At 44.8% G+C, this 20426-nt stretch overlaps 1 protein-coding gene across 3 annotated transcripts in view; it reads right to left on the bottom strand.

The window, feature by feature from the left end:
* Positions 1 to 20426, bottom strand: part of RNLS (renalase, FAD dependent amine oxidase) — a 70996-nt gene that overhangs the window by 9292 nt on the left and 41278 nt on the right. For 2 of the 3 annotated variants that reach the window (XM_057415728.1, XM_057415729.1), the window contains exon 4: positions 8501 to 8674. The exons of the other annotated variant lie outside the window; for it this stretch is intronic. In XM_057415728.1, coding sequence (XP_057271711.1) covers positions 8501 to 8674 — 174 coding nt within the window. The remainder of the gene's footprint in view (positions 1 to 8500; positions 8675 to 20426) is intronic. 3 annotated transcript variants of the gene reach the window in all.

The following is a 20426-nucleotide window of genomic DNA, read 5'->3' as shown; positions in this document are numbered from 1 at the left end:
TTTGTTCTGCTGCACTGCACATGACCAACACAGGATAGTAGATGCAAAGCGAGAAATGTGAGAATAAACACTTAACATTCAAGGTCCATGTAAACAGAAAAGAACTGCATGATTTCTGGCTGATCCAGCCCAGCATCCACTCTGTGACAGGGAAGGTGTCACAGCAGCTGCTACATCCCTGCTGGGCCCAGCAGCAGTAGCTGAGGCTGTGCAGACCCTGCAGACTGTGGAATAGCTTGTTCACGGGGATGGGAAGAGTGGTGGAGTCAGGCTCTGATGTGGGCCCCAGATTTAACACGGCCACTATCTTTGGGATGTCTTGGCTCATTCTGAGCAGCCTGCAAGGCTAAGCAAAGTAGTAGAGATGAATAAATCCCTTTTTTTTTGGTCTCAAAGTATGAAGTTCCACCACTCCCCCACAGAAAAGTCTAGTTCACAAAGACCTTATGGGAGATGCTGAAGCACCTTAGGGCAAAAGTCCAGCTGCACTGTCAGTCTGATCAGCAGTGTTTTCCCCTCTTAGCAAGTCTGAAACCACATACATGGAAAAGGAAATGGATGAATTGAAAATACAGGAAATAAAACAAATGCAGAATTAAGTAAGTGGGGAATTGAAAAGTGAGGTTCTAACCACATCTTCCACATCCTAAAGGGAAGGTGACAGAGATGACACAGCCAGACTTTTCTTAGAAGTGCAAAGCAACAGGACAAGAGCCAATAGGCACAACTGCAACGACAGAAAATCCCAACTGGACATGAGGATCCAGCCCTTTCCCATGGGAGTGGGGCATTCCTAGGATGGGGCCTTGAGTGGTGGTGGGGTCTCCATCCTTGAGGTCTACTCTGATTCAGCTGGACACCTGCTATAGCTGTGATGTTTGCTCTGCTGGGAGCAGGGTCAGACCAGAAGCCCCAACCCTGCTGCCTCCAACTGGGGCCTGGTAGGTTTGTATAAGCCCATGAAAACAGACAAGGAAGACTTCCAACACTGAGTACTGTGAAGGAGAAGCTGTCACAGGTAGAAGACGTATGAACTATCTGGAAGGGGTGTCAAGGACACAAAGCACGAAAGCAATTAGAGTTCACCATACACTGCACTTCAGCCAGTTATAACTGAATTAAGTACTGGCAAAGTCTCCCCATGTTGAACTCTCTGGGGAAACTGAATTTTAACCTACAACCTGGAAATGAGGGGAAAGCTGTTTGGACTGTAAGCAGAAGGTGGCCATCAGCTTCTTAATGTTTTGGGACTGTCTCAACACTCGTCATTAAATCCCAGCTAGAAGAATCACACAGCCTGGGTAAAAAAGAGGACACACTGCTGACAGCAAGAATTTATGCAGGATTAAGCCTGTTAGGAGTATTAGCTTTCAGGAAAAGGATGGGGCTACTAAAAGATGTCCTGAGGAAAAGCATAGAGAAAAGCCCAGGGCCGCATCCTCAGCATAGTGGCTTGCGGCTCAAGAGCATCTGGCATCAGAAAGGTGGCTCCTAGCTTTGAATAACACATTTATTGTAGGATAATAGGTAGAATAGAAGAGCACAGTGTCCTGGGTGAAGCGTTCAGCAAAGCTGCTTGGGCTAAAAGTGCAGCTGTCACTGTTATGGTGAGATAAAAAGACTTGTGGGCAAATTCCTCCACACACTCTGTATTGCAGGACAGTGACAATGTGAACAGCCCCCGGTGCCAAGTTCTCCCATGAGGACCTTCTTCTGTCCTGGGAAGTTCTCAGACGTTTAAAGTCAGTTTAAAGTCAGCTTCTGTGGTGGCCATGTCCTCCTTACCATCAGTCTAAGGGAAGGAAGGGGAAGGAAAGATCACCAAAGGATAAACACCTCAATAAAACAAAACATAACTTCTGTCCACAAAAATCTTTGCCCTTGCAAAACGTAAAAGCTACTCTTCCCTGGTGAATCTATGCCAAGGTCAGGAGGGTTGGACTAGATGACCTTTGAAGGTCCCTTCCAACCCAAACTGTTCTATGGTTCTGTGAAAACCTGAAGTCAGAACAGATATTGACAAAAAAACCAAGAGATAGTTTTGCTTCCTGCCCCTCAGGATTTTTGAATCTTACTGGGGAGATGTGTTTTGCCATCCAAAACCCATTCTGGTCCTGGGTAGCATGAAGAGAAGGGGAAGGGCTTCATCACTGCCACATCAAACAAACCCTCGAAGCTAGGCTGTAAAGGAAATACTGATGGGTTAATAGGGAGGGCAGCATAGATGCTGGAACTGTATCCTTACTCCCTGGGAGGGGTCAGCAAGCTGCCAAAAGACATGCATGTAGGCCTTATAAAACTGTATCTAAAATAAAAGAAAGAACAGGATTAACTTTACCACACCTAGCAAGCAAGCAAGCGAGATAGAGGTTTGCTTTCAAAATGCCATACTGCTATTCAGCAAAACAGTTAGCAAGCTTTCCAAGTTATCCTCAGAAATTCTTGCGGTTCATAAGGTCCTGTATTCTCCCTGGAATAAAATCTGCTCTGTCTTGCAAAGCACATTTTGGAAGACTCCATGTAAAGAACAGCACTAACTTTTTTATATTCACAAATTGGGTATTCCATTATCCTTACAGGCAGCTTCATTATTAGCTTTCTAAAAGGAAGGCAGGGCAGACAGGGGATTATGAAGAAACTGGCCATGTAATGAGGTGAAAACCTAAATAACTCTATAACTCTTCCATCTTCCTAAAAGTTCTCATGTCAGTACTGAGAAGATAAAGGCATGTGTATTTTAAAATTAAAAAGGATACTCAAGAATTACACTGATCCTGAAAACCTGCAAGACGAATCTTCCCTTTAAATTATATAACCTTACAATCCTGAAGCAAAATATTCCGTTTTTATCTGTCATCTATCTTTAGACTCCAGAATGTAAAGAGATGCAAAGACTGCAGTATTACTTAGATATGGCTTGAAATATTTTATACTGAAGAATTCCCACTGTCCCAATGACCAGCTATAAATATTTATGGGGTATTTGAGGCAGCCAATCACACAAATATTTACTATTCATTCATACCACACAGGGAATTCAACATACAGCTCTTGTAGGCTCTTTCTTAAGTAATGCTTAAGCACATTACCTCTGCAGACAGAGACGCAGTTTTAAGAACAGCAGCTGAGATCCTCAGCTGATGCAAAAAGCCTTCCTTCTCAGAGGATCAACACGCTCCAGATTACAGTGGTAACAGCAGTACAGAAAACAGAAACAACAGCTTCACTATTGATACTTCCACGTAAATTGAGAAGAAAACAGATGTCACCCATAGTTATCTGTAAGGAACTAGGCTGTGTCACAATGAAGCCAACTAATGGTGGTAATGTGCTGCCAAGAAGAGCTGCCAGGGACTTCCCTGGGTGCCTTCCCCACCCAGCAGACTAAGCTGTGCCTGGGTCAGGCACACTATCTCCTCCCCATCACAGCAAGGGTTAGTCCATCACAGAAGATTCAATTCCTCTCTAACAGGGCAAACAAAGACAAAACTCTGAGAAGTCAGGCTGCTCTGTTTCACCCCCCTGGACTATCAGAAAGACGGCTTGTTCTCCATTACAGAAGTTCATAGGACATGCTGATGAGAGTTACATTGAATGTGAACTTATGATTTAAAGAATACCATTATACATTAGATGTCTGAAGAACCAGCAGCCCTTGAGCAGTCTGCATAAAGAAATCAAGGGGAAAAGAAAAAGAGAGGGGATGCTGCCATATATCCTAGCCAGAAGAGGTCTTATGAGTCTGCAAGTGCCATGCAACAAGCAGCGATTCAGAGCTCTGCAGCTCATCACAACACAGCAAGGTGCCAGTGGTCCTGGGGGAAGTGTGCAACTCTAAGAGCAAGCAAAGGCTGAGATTTCTACAGAATTAGACTGCAACTCACCAGCTCTGCTAACAAACCCATTCTATTGTATAATTATATCAACAAGGCTGTTTCAGGTATTTCACTGATAAAACGTGAAACTTGTGTAAGAGAAAGTTTTATTCTCTGCTTTAACAAATGAGTCAAAACGGACTACGGTATCTCATAGAAATGAGAAGGACAGTTGGGACTTTCACAGTGAGGGCTAGACTTTCCCTTTTAATCTTTGAGGGCTACACTACTTGCCTTTAGGTAGATTCCATATAGATGGAGCTATTTTTCTGGATAGTTACGTGTTTAATGAAGAGTCCCTTATCAGAAAGCTACAGCTATTTCATTTGGATTTCTATAGTTCAAAGCTGTTAACTAAAATGTTAGTATTTGGGTGGTAACAAGGGTTAAATAAATCTCCTTAACTGCAGATACATCAAAGTATGTGTAGAAACACCAGAAAAATCAAATTTCAGTTTGTGTCTGATCCATTAGTCAGTTTTACTTGTGCTTAGAGAACTGCAGCCACGCTCCTCTATCGGTTGAGGATGTACACCATGTGATAGGCATTGCAGTCCCATCTGATGGGCAGCAAAGCAATTTTCCCTCTTAAGATTATTGCAATGGAGGGATGCATGCATGCAGGTGCTTGAGAAATAATATACAACTGAATATACAGGGGCAGTGTATATGGCATAGGGGAGGAATGGTGGAAGTGGGACCATTCAGACATGTGGTTTAAACCCAGTCAGGTAACTCGTTCACTCACTCTCCCCCTTCTTTCCCTCCTCCTACTCCCGGAGGGACGGAGAGAAGAATTGAAAAGAATGCAACTCCCATGGGTTGAGATAAGAACAGTTTAGTAACTAAGGTATAACACAGATCACTACTGCTACCACCAATAATAATAATGAAAAAGGAAATAACAAGGGAAGAGAATACAACATCTCAGCACCAGCCAACTGATAACTCACTCCCCAGGCCCGACCAAGCACCGACCCATACTTCCTCCAACCCTGCAGTCTCCCAGCCCTTCTGGCTAACTCCCAGTTACATCCTGGGCATGACGTGCTGTGGTATGGAATACCTCTTTGGCTAGCTTGGGTCAGGTGTCCTGTCTCTGCTTCCTCCTGGCTTCCCCTCCTCCCTGGCAGAGCATGAGGCTCACAAAGTCCTTGGCCAAACCAAAACATCATTGTTATCAGCTCTGTTCCCAGGCCGAAAGTCAAAACACTGCACTGCACCAGCTACCAAGAAGGAGAAACATGACTGCTACTGCTGAACCCAGGACAAGACATCAGCTGGAGAAGGTGATGGCTTTTTGGGAAGGATGACTACCCTGAAAGATCTCAGCTGCTTCACCCAGGAGATCCAACATAAATCTTAGCCTGAGCATTTCTGCTGTCTCTCTCTGAATGCTTACATTTTCATTTTCACCACCATATTCTTCAAATGAATCACAACCAATCAAGGTTGAAGAATGGAAGAATGGGAAGTATGATGAGTGGGGCATGGTGTTTAAACATCAGCAATGGGACCCCCCCCTCTCCCACCAAAAAAAAAGAAAAAGGGTGAACAAAGGACAGCAAGGTGCTGCTGTACCTCCCACTGAAATGTTCTGGAGGTCAGGAGCATGGAAAGAAAAATACAAATGCAAAATATTTGCATATGTGCTAGAACAAGCATAAAGGAACTTCATATTCAAGTGTTTTGGCTGCAGTACTCCACACATGTAAATAAATTTCACACTCAGCTCCTCTTGCCCATGACTTCTTGAAGTATGTATGTGTGTGTGTATCTCTACTTTCAGCAGAGCTGTGCATGCATTTGAAGTGAATCGCTTGGTGATGACTTCTGATTTTTATACTTCTTTATGTCAGCATTACTGAACACAATACAGGCATGCTTTCCAACCCTCCTGTGCTCCACGCAAGCGCTCACAGCCAGAAATACGGCTGCAGCTAACATGTACTGCTGTCTCCCAAGTACTACTTTTCCTGGAACAAAGTGTAAATCTGCAAAATGCAAGTTCATCGGAAGAGACAGCACAGTCAAGGCAGCTGGTTGACTGTTTATATTTCAGAAGGAGAGACCTACCAGAAAGAACCCATCTTCAGTTGCTGGCCCCCAGCTTGTTTCAGCCCTGTGAAGGTATATAATTTGTTCTTCTTAGAAAATTTTGTTCATATAAACAGATCCCTCCACAATACGAGGGAAATTGCAGTGAGAAAGGTATGTGTCAACACTTATGTTCTGGTTGTTTCTATATATTAACAATATAGCACAAATAATACACTTTCTATTTGGTTAAACTGCATTTGGAGACAGCAAAGACACCATATTCGGTATTCAATAATTCCATTATAATTCCATATTTGCTGGTGGCACTTTGAGCTAATATATGCAAGCAGTTGAGGAAAGGACAGGTGAATTTCTCCCTTGGGCTGTCTTCTTCGGCACAGCTAGAATCAGGCAGCAGGGACTGACAACACCAGTAGGTGCTATCAACTATCAAGTACTTATCATCAAACACAACAATGGCAATATAATCTTACATGCAAGAAAATCTCCAGCTGCGTATTGTCAGTCACAAGGAAACAATGCCAGAGAAAAAATAAAATCACTCTGTATTTGGCTTTTCTTAGACTTTTTTTTACATATTCACTATTGGTCCCTCCTGGAGAAAGCATATCAGGGTAGCTGCATCTTTATTTTGCCCAGTTCAGCCGTTCTTTTGTTTCAAAACCTTTTCCTTCTTTTCAGACCAACAGGCTAAATTCTTAAGAAAAATAATAAAACTGGGCTTCCACACTGGTGACTTGATTCATCTCTCCAACACCTTTGCTCCCAGCATAAACTACTGTTTCTGGAGGCAATTCAAGAGCTATTGCTACCCAGCTGGCTTTGGTGCAAAGAAGGACATATTTGAAAGAGCCAACTTGAACTTTGCAATTACCACAACAAGGAGGAGTGGAAGGTCCTGTGTCTGACACAGGACAACCCTATGCATTAACTGTGCTAAGCAACAGACCTTTCTGAAAAGATCCTTCTGGTTATTGGTGGATCAACCATTGAATATAAGCCAGCAGTACGAAGGTGGCAGATCACATCACATCAGGACCTTGAACAACATGACAGAATTTTGCAGCTGGATCTAAATTCAAACTTTGCATGGGGATAGGACCAGACAACCTCTAGTCGTCCTTTCCAACCTGAAGAACTGTGAGTCTTCAACTGGTAGAGGCAGGCAATGGAACAGGGGGCGATATCCACAGGCTGAACCTTGGGAAGTTCAGATTGAAGATCAAGAAGCATCTCTTCCTCCAGCAGAGGTGCAACCATGGGACAAGTCACCAGCAATGTGGGGGATCTCCATTCTTTTTTATTTTTAAGCTCAGATAGACTAAAGAACAGCTGCCCCGACCTTGTGCTAGCACAGCCTGCTGTGAATGGGAGCTGAAGCAGAGATCTTCGGAGGTCCTGGCCACTAGAACTGCTGCTATACTGTCATACATCCTTATGATAGCTTATTACATCAAATTGCATGTTTACGGTAAAAAGAGGGAAGGCATGCTCAACCTTATAGCTGTTTTCTAGCACGGTGACAGTGTGTAGATATAAGGGTGATGGGCAAGGTTTTCAGTGCCCCGCCCAGACGGTTCTAACATAACTGATGTCTGCAGACTGGCCAGAAAACAACAAATCCCAGCTGAACACGGAAGACTGCAAACAGAAGTCTTCCAGGTCTGAATCTCAACATGCTTTAGCACGGTGAATTTGGTAATACGTAATAATTACATATTTAGCAGCAGTCGATTATGAAAACCCTTCCTTATTCTGGGACAGTGAGTAACAGTGCTTTGTAGGTCACCACAAAGGTGGGTAGGCTTTTACCCCTACTTCACAGATGTGGTTAAATCTGGGCATCATTGCAACGTGAGCAAGTAACAGAACTGGGAAGCGGTTTCAGCTCCAAATGAACTTGATTAAACTCAAATGCTAGTGTTTTTTTCTTTAGCTATTTTGTGCCAACATATTCATGGTATATGAAATACATTTAATAAATAAAACATATACTTTCTCAAGTGCCATCTTCCAGAAACAGATGAGATGTGTCTGCCTTGTGGGCTGGTCTCCAAGCTTTACTGAGAAGCTGCACTTGTAATGGCGCAACCATTCCAAGGGTTCTCCGTGATTATTAAAGCACACTGGCTAACTCTAAATTGGACTGAATAGCCTCAATTATATAACTCATTACTACTTGCAAGCATGCTTTGCGGAAAGAACAGGCAGGAGTTGTACTGTAATAGATAATGGGAGATAAATTGGCATGTGTGTGAATCAATGTTTAAGAAAAGGAACTCCAGCTCTTTCTTGGAATAGCAATATTTTGATGTCTCAAATCCCCTGGCACTGGTTTTATAAATGCAGTAACGTAAACCATGTGCTGGGTGGTGATTTTCTGAGGACCTTCCCACTTTCATTGTGTATTTTATTATAGGCCAAATGTGACATGAAATGCTATCCACTGTGGCGGAGTTAAATAATTGCTCTGTTGAGAATAGCAACACTCAATTAAACAGCATTTTTCATGATCTACACCCTCTATTGTCACTGTGTTTAGGGGAAATAATGGGAGCACTGACCTATATTGCGTTTCTTATTGTCGATGGAGATGAAGCGTATGCAGGGATTATCAGTGATGTACTGCGCAGCCCAGGGGACATCAATCCGTGTACCGGCTTCATAGAAAAGTCCCAGAGCGTAGCGGGAGGAGTAGCTCACAGATTCCAGTTGCTGCTTTTGAGTTTCATTAATTACTGGGGAAAAAAAAAAAAAAAAGTAAGTCAATTTCTCTTCTCTCAGAACATTAAATATGTGAATGCTGTGGTTAAGCTGATTATTCCTTCCTGAAAATGACCAGACTGCTACGAAGAATTTAATATTAAGCCTAGTGCTTTGTAACATTTTTTCTGGGACACTTCTTCATGAAGTTTTAATGGTGCATTATGCAGAGTATGGCCTCCACATGCAACCCTCCCCCATCTGGTGACAGCTTATCTCCCAGTTCTCCCCTAGTTGCTTCTGAGTTGAAATTTCACTTATGGGTGACTTTTTTCCAAATCTTTTCTCAAAGGGTGAATAAATGGGAATAAGTGGCTTGGGTTGCCTCTAGCACATCAACTAAAATATTGTATAACTCTTCAAAACCTCAAATGACTTCACATATCAACAAAATGAACACATGGGACTCTTGAACCTCTGGGGAAAACAGCCCTGCAACTTCTGTGTTGCGACTCAAATGAATGTAGAAAACACTTCAGTACACAAAGGGTTCATAATGAAGTTCAGTTCCTTCAGCTGAAGGTACTTTGCAGCAGTTTAAAACATTTCAGAGCAAATACGAATCCACTCCTCCCTATGATTAACTCTTATATATTCTAATTACAGTAAGATCCGCTTTTTGCCTCAATTTTATAATCTTCATAAAAAGCTGTACAAAGTAGCATTAGCCTCACTGCGCATTCAAATCCAATTTTATTTCATGCCAAAGAGAAGTACAACAGTTTGATTAATTGTGGAGTTAGGTACCACATCTCTTCTTCCTACTGAATGGATGGCCAGTGCTTCTGTGAGCTGGAGCAGGATGCGCAAAGACAAAAAATCACAATGGTGTTCCACTTGTATGTGAAACTGCATGCTCAGTTGGGCTTGTTTGGAGATTTGATATTGAGAGGTGAAAGAACAATAACTGAGGTGCTTCATTTTATGTACAATTTAACTGACATGATGAATAGCTTGTATGAAGAAAGGAGCAGCTGACGGCTATATCTACCATGGCACTTCCCACAGGCAGCAGGCTAGGTGTTGAGTGGTATCCTCAGACAGACTTCAGCAGAAGTCCTGCCCCAAGACAGTCCAGCCTCATGAGTGGGACAGGCTGAGGTGGGCTGGAGGGGGCAGCTCTCCATGCAAGGCTCCACAGGTGAGAGGCATCTGCAGACTCATGCACGCCAAGCTGGCCAGGAGTCACAGCAGTGAAGGCCAACTAGCCCAGTGCGAGAGCATCCAGCAGGTCAAGGGAAAAGTATTATTCCCCTCAGATAAGGCCAAATCTGGCACCTGGACACACTGTGCAATTTGTTGTGCCCCCAGTACAAGGGAGACAACAACAAACTGGATAAAATCCTGTGCAGGGTCACTAACAGGGTCCACTAAAGGGGTTGTCCACTCCCAGGAGATCAGCCAGACACGACCCCAAACAACTTGCTGCAGCTGCAGCATTGCACCTGCTGGGAGCAGTGTTAGGCTGAAGACCCCTGCCCTGGTGTCTCCAGTCAGAGTTGGTGGGACTGGACGATTCTGTGTACCATACCCACACAACAGTTACCTCTATCTGATTGCAGTTAATGTGCTTTGAAGAAGAACGCTGGTGTGACGTGACCGTGTCATGACTAATGCTGCTCCTCAGAATCTTCATCTCACAGTCACTCCACCAGCACATTCTCTCCCCAGAAACTGGTATTTCCTGCTGTGCCAAAGTGAGAGTCTGGGAACCAGGGCTGTAAATCAAACCTCTGTTCATGGTGCCAGGATGCAGGCACTCCTGAGTCATGCAGTGCCAGCAAGGGGCAGGAGCCCAGAACCGCTGGCAGAGCGTTTTCCAGCAGGATACACGTTTGAGAGCACATTCAGTTATGCTGAAATCCTCAACAACTGCCACAAACCTGTAAAACCTACCTACCACCAATATGCATCAAGCTCCATTCCCACCATCACTACTGGTATACTGCTTTCTCAAACAGCACCAAGGCTGCATGTATTATTAGTCTATTTACATACCAATGACAACAAGCAGGGGAGAGTGTCACCCCTGAGTCCATCCTGGTGGAGAGGAGGGCTGGTGTCAACACTGATCTTACCAATCTGTGGGTGACCATTTCAGTCTACAGGTTCTGAGTTCAAAGTCTTTGCCATGACTAGTCCAGTCAGGCAACACTTCCATGTGGCCTTCCAACATATGTAGGGACACAACTCATGTCCCTGTTCAAGGACCTCTGACAGTCTCATTATGTAAGCCATGAAGTCTACTATGTCTCAGAAGCCTTGGTGAACCACCAGAGAAGATTCACTGAGGATACTGAGGCCACTCATCACAGACAGGTGCCTTCGAAAGGAGGATGCGTGGTCTGCAGACTCTCACAATCTCTCACCTAAAAACCCACCAGTCTACTCTTAGGTCTCTGCCCCATCCTGTTGTTTATCAAGTTGTGGATTTTTTCCAAGATGTCTCTCCACATTATTCCTCTGTACTTCATGGAGAAGACCAATTTCAGAGGCTGCTTTTTGCCTCCTGCCCTGAAGCAGTGACCTCAGGTACAGAGTGCTCTCCTAACTGAGGTTACTGACTGGTCTCCCCCACCTCACATAACATCCACTCCCATACCAGCCTTACCTAATCACCAGCACATGAGAAGATCACTAGTTAGATTCCATCTCAAATCCCATCAGATATAAACCTTGAAATGCCTCATAAAAGTCATAAAAAGCTGGGGAGAAGAAAGAAGAAGAAATAAGACATCTTGCACCTAGGGGGTGGTGCTGGAGCTGCCTGACAGAGGAATCCAGAGGACAGGCCATCCCAGGAGAGCAGGACTGGCTGAGCAAGCATGATGGGGTTTGAAGAAGCTCCCTTTCCCTCTGCAGTCCAATGACCCCTCCAAGAAGTTGTTGAGGCCATCTGCCTCCCACCTTGCCCTTGTATCTTTCCAAGGAAGATCAACTCCTTTCCAGGGACCTCAGGAACTCTGCTAAGCACTGGGTCAAAGACCCTTAAACCTCTGCTGTCACCTTCCCTTGGCAAAGCTGCCTCCATGTAAGTTATGGCACAGAAGGGTTCCTGTTTGTTATACTGCTGGTCTGCAACCAAGATCCAGTAACAGTATAGCATGGAGAATACTGGTGGTACGCTACTGCCTTGAACAGGCTTTTGCACCACACATACATGCTCTCTATAGAAGAACAACCCTGTACAGCATGTTCCAGAGAAAACCAGAGAGTTTCGATTGCAAGAACTTCTCTTCAAGGTCATCTCTTCTTGCTTCATCCTGAGCATGTCCCAGATGAGGAACTGTTGGTTCCCATCTTGCCCCAGGAATTCAAGACATGATGTAGACCCTCTGTCTGTGTCTGTAACCTGGATGGCTGGCTCTGAAAACCATAATGTGCAACGGACACTGCTCGGGCTCCCTCTGCCTTCATAGATCATAGAATAGTTAGGACTGGAAAGGACCTTAAGATCATCTAGTTGCAACCCCCCTGACATAGGCAGGGACACCTCACAGTAAACCATGTCACCCAAGGCTCTGTCCAACCTGGCCTTGAACACCATCAGAGATGGAGCATTCACAACCTCCCTGGACAAGCCATTCCAGTGCCTCACCACTCTAACAGGAAAGAAGTTCTTCCTTATATCCAGTCTAAACTTCCCCTGTTTAAGTTTGAACCTGTTACTCCTTGTCCTGTCACTACAGTCCCTAATGAATAGGCCCTCCCCAGCATCCCTATAGCCCCCTTCAGATACTGGAAGGCTGCTATGAGGTCTCCACGCAGCCTTCTCTTCTCCAGGCTGAACAGCCCCAACTTTCTCAGCCTATCTTCATACAGGAGGCGCTCCAGACCCCTGATCATCCTCGTGGCCCTCCTCTGGACTTGTTCCAACAGTTCCATGTCCTTTTTATGTTGAGGACACCAGAACTGCACACAATACTCCAAGTGAGGTCTCACAAGAGCAGAGTAGAGGGGCAGGATCACCTCCTTCGACCTGCTGGTCACACTCCTTTTGATGCAGCCCAGGATACGGTTGGCTTTCTGGGCTGCAAGCGCACACTGAAGCTGGCTCATGCTCATTTTCTCATCAACCAACACCCCCAAGTCCTTCTCTGCAGGGCTGCTCTGAATCTCTTTCCTGTCCAACCTGTAGCTGTGCCTGGGATTGCTCTCACCCAGGTGTAGGACCCTGTACTTGGCATGGTTAAACTTCATAAGGTTGGCATCAGCCCACCTCACAACCATGTCAAGGTCCCTCTGGATGGCATTCCTCACCAACAGCGTATCAACCGAACCACACAGCTTGGTGTCATTGGCAAACTTGCTGAGGGCGCACTCAATCCTACTGTCCATGTCACCAAGAAAGATGTTAAACAAGATCGGTCCCAACACTGATCCCTGAGGGACACCACTCGTTGCTGGTCTCCAGCTGGACATTGAGCCATTGACCACAACTCTTTGCTTGCGGCCATCCAGCCAGTTCTTTATCCACTGAGTGGTCCACCTATGAAATTGATGTCTCTAAAATTTAGAGACAAGGATGTCATGTGGGACAGTGTCGAATGCTTTACACAAGTCCAGGTAGATGACACCAACTGCCCTACCCCTGTCCATCAGTTCTGTAGCCCCATCATAGAAGGCCACCAAATTGGTCAGGCAGGATTTCCCCTTAGTGAAGCCGTGCTGGCTGTCACCAAGGACCTTGTTGTTTTTCATGTACCTTAGCATGCCTTCCAAGAGAATCTGCTCCAAGATTTTGCCAGGCACAGAGCTGAGACTGACTGGTCTGTAATTCCCCAGGTCATCCATTTTCCCCTTCTTGAAAATGGGGGTTATATTTCCCTTTTTCCAATTGTTGGGATCCTCACTTGACTACCATGATTTTTCAAATATGATGGCCAGTGGCTTAGCAACTTCATTTGACAGCTCCTTCAGGTCCTGCAGATGGATTTCATCAGGTCCCATGGACTTGTGCACATTCAGATTCTTAAGTTGGTCTCCAACCAGGTCCTCTCCTACAGTGGGCCTAAGGTCTTCATTCTCACAGCCCCTGCGTCTGCCTTCCTCTGGGCCAGGTTGCTCCCCTGGGGCACAGGGCTCTTGGGTGTGTAGGGCCACATGCCAAACCTCCAGAGCAGCCTGGCAGGGTGGCCACCCTAGGCTGTGTCAGGACAGTGCTTTCATCACAGCTTTTCATGCCATTCAAAGGTTTTGTGTTGACCCGGGCAATGGCAGGACTCCCCCAGCTCCATGAGTCTCCTGCAAGCTGTCATCTCTATCTTCCATTCTTACCCTCTTCCACAGCTTCTCTCCAGCTTCTGCAAGCACCCAGGACTGTGAGATTTCATGGTGTGGCACCACTGCTTAGCAAAGCCTGTGATGAGGAGGCGATTAAGCAGGGATGCAGGGCAGGCTGAAGGTCTGTCCTGGAGGAAAGGATACCAGTGTGACAGGACGTCACACATCCCACCCCACTAGAAAAGCTCCCTGGCCTGTGTTAACTTCCTACTCAAGCGATGAATTTAAAACCACAAGCATACAGTGCCAGCATCCAGGAACCATCCCGGGGGATCTTTACTGCCAAATCGGAACATGATGTTAGCAATTTCAGCAGTGCTTGTTCCAGTTCCTCCTGGCAGATCACAAGAGTCTGGACAGGGAACAGACCTGCTGCTAAACACACAATGCCTGGCAGAAGGGGCAGATCTCATCCAGAAACTCCCCCTGTCCTCTTTCAGGTAAGGGCTCTGCACAGCTGGGTTTTGAGATGTTCATCACCACCAGGCCCCCTTCTTACAGCTATAATAAATAATCACAATGTGTTATGCATTCTTGCTGTGCTTCAAAAGAACATAAAAGTCCTATAAACAAGCAAATAAATATGAGGCTGTAATATCCCATCTAAAACACTACTCTTTGTCCGGGTTACTTCGGCAACTCATTTCCCCTCAGGGAAAAGAAAATAAACAAGAACTCCTCCAGCCTCCAAAGCAAATTCCCCCAGCAAAGCTCAACATCCAGGAACCTCTGCGCTGTGGGAATGCATCTGAGATGAACTGCCCAGCTGGCGGGGGGACTGAGAGTGGCCTCTGCTCCGCAACACACATGGGCTGCTGCAGGGAAAGGGACTGGCGGGTTTTAGTTTGGCTTGTTACATGGAGCACTTCAGCAGGTACAACATTAAGTGTCACCAAAGCCAAGCCAGCCAGTTAGCTCTGAAGTACCTCTTTCAAGACTTAACATTGGTTTATGTACCCATCTTTGCAAGCTATAAAGTTTCAGAAGGTGTTACGGGTCACTGGAGATGGATGCTGAATAGCACTGTGGTAATCAAAAATAAGTTACAATTTTATCAGCTCTAAGTACACAGGTACACAGGGAACTTGGCTGGGGCATGTTGGCGAAAGTGGGCGAGGGAAGTCAACGATCCCAGCTGAGCAACTTCCCTCCCAGGAGAGGGATGAAGAGGGAGGGCAGGCGCTTTGAGGGTGTGGGCACCAGGCAGACTTGACAGAGCTGTGACTTAGTGGATCAAAGGGCTGTAAACAGCTAGGGTAGGCTGCTCACAGCAGAGAGGGAAGGAACAGCTTCGGGAAGAAGTTCCTTTCCAAAGCCTTGGGGAGACTGAATAATGTACAGAGTAATGACACCTGGTTATACTGCTCAGTGGCAGAAGGCAACTCACTGACAGTGATAGGCTGCTCACTGACAAGAACTGAAGCCCAGAAACACTGAGGAGTCTCTCCACACTCAGTCCTGCCCTGTTGTTGGGTAAGCCAGAGCTGGAGGGAAACCTGCAGGGTAGAAACAGACGGGCAGCGTCGCAGTGCTGGCCACCCCACACACAAGTGCATTGGACTCATGGTCAGCCTTAGGTTTGAAGCAGCTGCAGTAAGTCATCGGGGGCTATATAAGGGTAAGTCAGGACATTCCTGAGGATGGGGATCCCCAGCTGCTCTGGCCCTGTCGCAGGGATGCCCTGCTCACACCAGGAAAGCATGCTTCCCAGGGGCTGGACAGTTTCCCATGATGCAGCTTGGCTGATGCCTCTGGGCTCTTTCTGACCAAACAATAAACCAGAAATGACTAATACCCATTGTCCCAAACAGTCATGTTTATATCTCAAAATTTAAAAGTGCAAGAATTACTGATGTACCTTTGCTAAACAACTTGTTTAATTATTGTTTAGGTTTTTTTAAAGTAATGTCTGATTTACTGGATTCTAAACTGCTTCAAAGTTATAGAAACTTTGGTTTTATAGCTTGATTAGACAAGTAAGATGGTGATGTCAAATTTGAAATCCAGCAACAAAAAAGCTGAACTGTATGCTAAGAGCTGTAAGACTGAGGTTTTTCCCCTACTCCATCCATTATGCATTTTAGCAAGGCCAACAAGTTGCTCTCAGGACATGAAGTAAGCCTTCATTTTGAATTTCCATACTTTTATTGGAAAACCAGACTGTTGTTTTAATATTGTGTATGAAGCCACAAAACTATTATTTTTTCCCTTTCCAACAGAAATGGTTAAGATTATTTTAATAACATTTTGGAAAAAAAAAAACCAACCAGCTCTCAGACCACAGAAGTGGTCTGCATAAGAATCAGCCATACTGGTATTTTTAAAGCAATGAATGAAGGCATGAAAATCTTCTATTTTCCACTGAAAGACTCAGCTACAGCTGCACTGCAAATGCCACTGAAGTAAATGTCCTCTGGAGATTTCATCACATCAAAGCAAGGGGCATGTATACTTTATTTGCTGTTTCTCTAGACACTGACAGCAGAGTGGATTACTTATCTGTAACACGCAATAAATACAGTAAGGGCCTTTTATCTACTGTTCCTGTACTTTAATGTCACCTTGCTGCCTCACTCATGGCGTGTGAAGGAGAAGACAAGAGATCCCATTAGAGCCAGCAAGAGAGCCGACGCTTCAGCTGGCAGGCTGGGAGCACAAGCACCATGTCACTCAGGAGTCCAGAACTGAGCCCTGCCTACCATCACTGAGGCCAGGGAAGCAAAAATAAACCCAGCTGCTCTGATGGCTAAGAACCAACGAGGATGATCAAGGTTTAACCCTCAATGTTTAGTCATTTCCCAGCAAGTAAGGGAGGGTACTGCAATATGCACCTTTATCTGGAGAAAGGCACTGCAGAAGCCAGAAAGCACCTTTATCATTCACCACTAGCAGTTGTTAGAAGCTTTAGCAAGGACTGGACTTGCAACTTTGAGCAAGCAGAGATGGGGAAAGAGACATGGTGGGTCAGTAAAGGATTCAGGTCAGTCTGGTAACTGAAGCAGATAGGTTACACATACTTCACACAAAGTCCTATGTACTTGTCACTGTAAGTCACAGATGCTGGGTACAGGGAGAAATCATGTTCAGAACTGCAAGTAAAGGCAGATGCTACAATGTAAGATGCATTTTAAATAATACTTGCTTTGGAAAGTTTTGTTATTCCTAATTTAGTACTTCTAAAAGCTTGTGGATACTTACCTCTCTCAAGCCACCACATGATTTCAGAGCTCAGCTGGGATGCCTGCATCCAGCCCTTGCATGCACATAAGGATGTGTAGGCAAACTTGGGTAAACAAATTGAGATCCTGGTTTGAAAGACTTCCAGGAATGGGGAGGGAAAATGTTCTTATATTGGTCCACCATCCAGTCCTGATGGTACAGAGGATGTTGTATCCTGACAACCAGCAGCTCCAGAAAAGACAACAAACAGCCAGATACTGCTGGTGTTTTAATGCACACATCTATCACTTGATATGTTCAAAATCACTTACTAGGTATGCCAAGGTAACTGTAAATGTAGAACCACCTAGACTTTACCAGCCACTGAACACTGAAAAAATAAAACTTACAGCAGTACTTTAAAGGAATGATAGTGCTATCAAAGTAGCAAAATATGAGGATGCTGGACTTGCAGGTTTTTTTCAGGAAAAAATTGCCCTTTTTAGTCTTAACTTGTTGTACTGGAAGCTCCTAATCTTCTAATCTGACAGCTTCAGCTTTGGTTGTAATAGCATTAGAGCCTGGCTTGAGCTTCATGAGTTTTTCAGAGTATCCTCCCAGTTCAGTGTAACTCCAGCTCCTTGTGGGCCTGTTTTCAGCACTTTCTTAAGACATTCCTAGCAAGCAGTCTGACACAGGTGTGTATGATGGTGCTAGTAGTTTCTGCTAAGCACAACAGCCCTGCTGGGGCTGTAAGAAATCAGAAAAAAATGAAAATACTCTGAAGGATACTGTGATTTGTATCAAGGGATGTCACATCCCCCTGTATCTGTCCACAAGGACTACAGGAGGGAAAAGATTCTTCTAGTCACCCTGCGTGCTTCCTCCCTGAGTTTTAGCAAGCAAAAACTTCAGCTGAAGCTTTGCCAGTGACCACGGCTTATGCAGTGCCTCAGAACCAGCTTCCGCTTTGTCATATTTGAAAAGGAAATATTCCTTTCATCCCTAGAAATGTTCACCATCAAGGCTGGATGGCAAAAGGTCCCTACAACCTGGGAGGAAACCAGCTTTTATCACTGCCCAGCCGCCCCAGTTTTTAGGGCCTTTGCTTCCTCTTCTGAAAACAAAATCAGCCTTGTACAACTCCAAGTGCCAACCTGCCATGGGATGACACAAAGAGAAAGAAAATGTCCCGTCCATTTCCTCTTGTTTTCTCTCCCACCTTCTGGAACATTCTGTCAGACACACAGATTTAAGAAAATCTGACAAATTCATGACGGATTGTGGTAGGTGTTGCTTATTTTCCAGCAAATGGATAAGCTGGTGCACAAGCCCCCTTTAACGCCTAGTGCTCAACTCAGCCTTTGACTAGGAAGGTTTCTCTCCACCTCCTTCATTTTTTCCATACCTTATTTCTGTGCCCACACGCTTCTCTCACAGCTACATTGTCAGTAACCCTGCCACTGACTTTAGCCTCCCAAAGGTTTCATTATTTCCTTAGACTGCTTTGCTTAAGATTTTATTTGCAGCAACTGACAGTGACACGCTGACAGCGAGTCTAAACGCATCAACCAGATGATGCTGGTGACAGAGTATTTGTAAGTGGCTAGTGATCACCATGATTTAAAAGTTCAAGAGGAAACTGTGGTTAAACTGCAACAAAGATATTTTTAGCCTAGATATCAAGTTAAGAGATTTTTAACACAACTCTTGCCCAGCAGAATAGGCAGCTCGGCTAAGTACCTGGAGATACAGTTTACTATTACAGCTGACAGAGGGCTGCCATAGCTCTGTTCAGGAGATGAATTATTCAGGATGGCACATTATCATAACCTTCATGTAACAAAGCCTCCTTGGATGACAACCTCTTTTTCCTTAGCTGTCTTGTGCAGGCCTTTTCTCTTGGAAAAGAAGGCACTGCCCTGAGCTCTCTCTAGTTGAGTCGTGACAAAGGACAGATTTCTCAGGCAATCCCCCTCTGCACAGTCATCAACCCTGACACTGCGCCACAACGCTGGCCCTCTGCCACCGTAATGTCCATTTCAAGATGCAGACTGTTCCTGCTTCTGCCTTTGCGTAGGAGGGAGCAGAGGTTATGAGAAAGTCTTCAGTTTTAAGTCCAGCTTCCTTATCAAACAGCTCAAGAGTATTTAAAAAGCACTATAACAGTTAAATGCAGCCACGCCTATACCTGCATTAAAATACTAATACACCATGTGTTACTTTTCCTTCGCTTATTATGCTCACTTTTATTTGAATAATCCTGCCTGGATGCAACGCAATGCTCCCTCCTGCGTGTATGCAGCATTCAAACTAAAACGTATTTCAAATCACTGCAGTCCTGGCTGACTTCGCACAAATCTTTATCTAAAATTTGTCGCACATGAAGGTAAGGTGTCTTTAGAAACACAAATGATTAAATGGAAAAGAAAGATGCTGGGGAAAAAAAGACAAGTTTTTTTTATGAAGTTTATGATTTTGAGAACTAAGCTTGAATACCTGTCCACCAGCAGCTCTTGACAAGATGATTAACAATTCACTACTACACTAAAACCTTCATCAGTTTTCACATGAAACATTTACAGTAGTCTCCTACACCACCACACACTCTGAGTCAACTTTTGCTGTCATCAGAGAAACGAAATTGCACCATTACTAGGACTGGGGACAAAGCTGGCAAGCTACCACCACGTCCAGCTTCCTGGATGAAGGGCAGATGAGAAAGCAGGAGAGATAAGGAACCAGGGAAGATCTTGGCCAAACACTGGACTGTGCTGCAGCTGCTGTGCTAACATTCATTTAGCAGCTCTGAAAGGGCCATCCTGCTCTAAGAGCTGACGCATTTGGGTGCGTGCACCCTGCCATCACCCTAAAGGCCAAGCCCAGTGCCTGCCTCTTCCAGCCCAAACTGGCAAATAACTTGGAGTTTTGTTGTAGGAGACTGGTATATGAGCATGCTGCAAAGCTATCATTGCTTTCTCTCCCTTTAATTACTTCTGCTCGGGTCATACTTCTTACAAAAACAACCAACCTTGGTCCAAAGCAGTATTTGTTTTTTACTTTTAATATATAATTCAATTTTTAAATTTAACAGTCTTCTGTCCTCTTTCCCCAATTCCATAGCTTCCTCTTAACCTGTACGCTCAATTAGACACAGCTGAGGAGCTCCATGCTGTTCTCTTCAGCATATATTCTTGGTGTCCAATTTGCAGATGGCTTTAATGCATTGACATTAGATTCACAATTTTTGTGTTTTTATTTATGGAGAACTTTTCAGACTCATTA

Source organism: Pezoporus wallicus, unplaced genomic scaffold (genome assembly GCF_028554395.1).
Source record: "Pezoporus wallicus isolate ANWC-B61680 ecotype Strahan unplaced genomic scaffold, APGP_CSIRO_Pwel_v1 contig_736, whole genome shotgun sequence".
NCBI classification, from domain to species: Eukaryota; Metazoa; Chordata; class Aves; order Psittaciformes; family Psittacidae; genus Pezoporus; species Pezoporus wallicus.
Note: the sequence above shows the minus strand (reverse complement) of the source record. Positions and strands in the feature narration are given on the sequence as shown.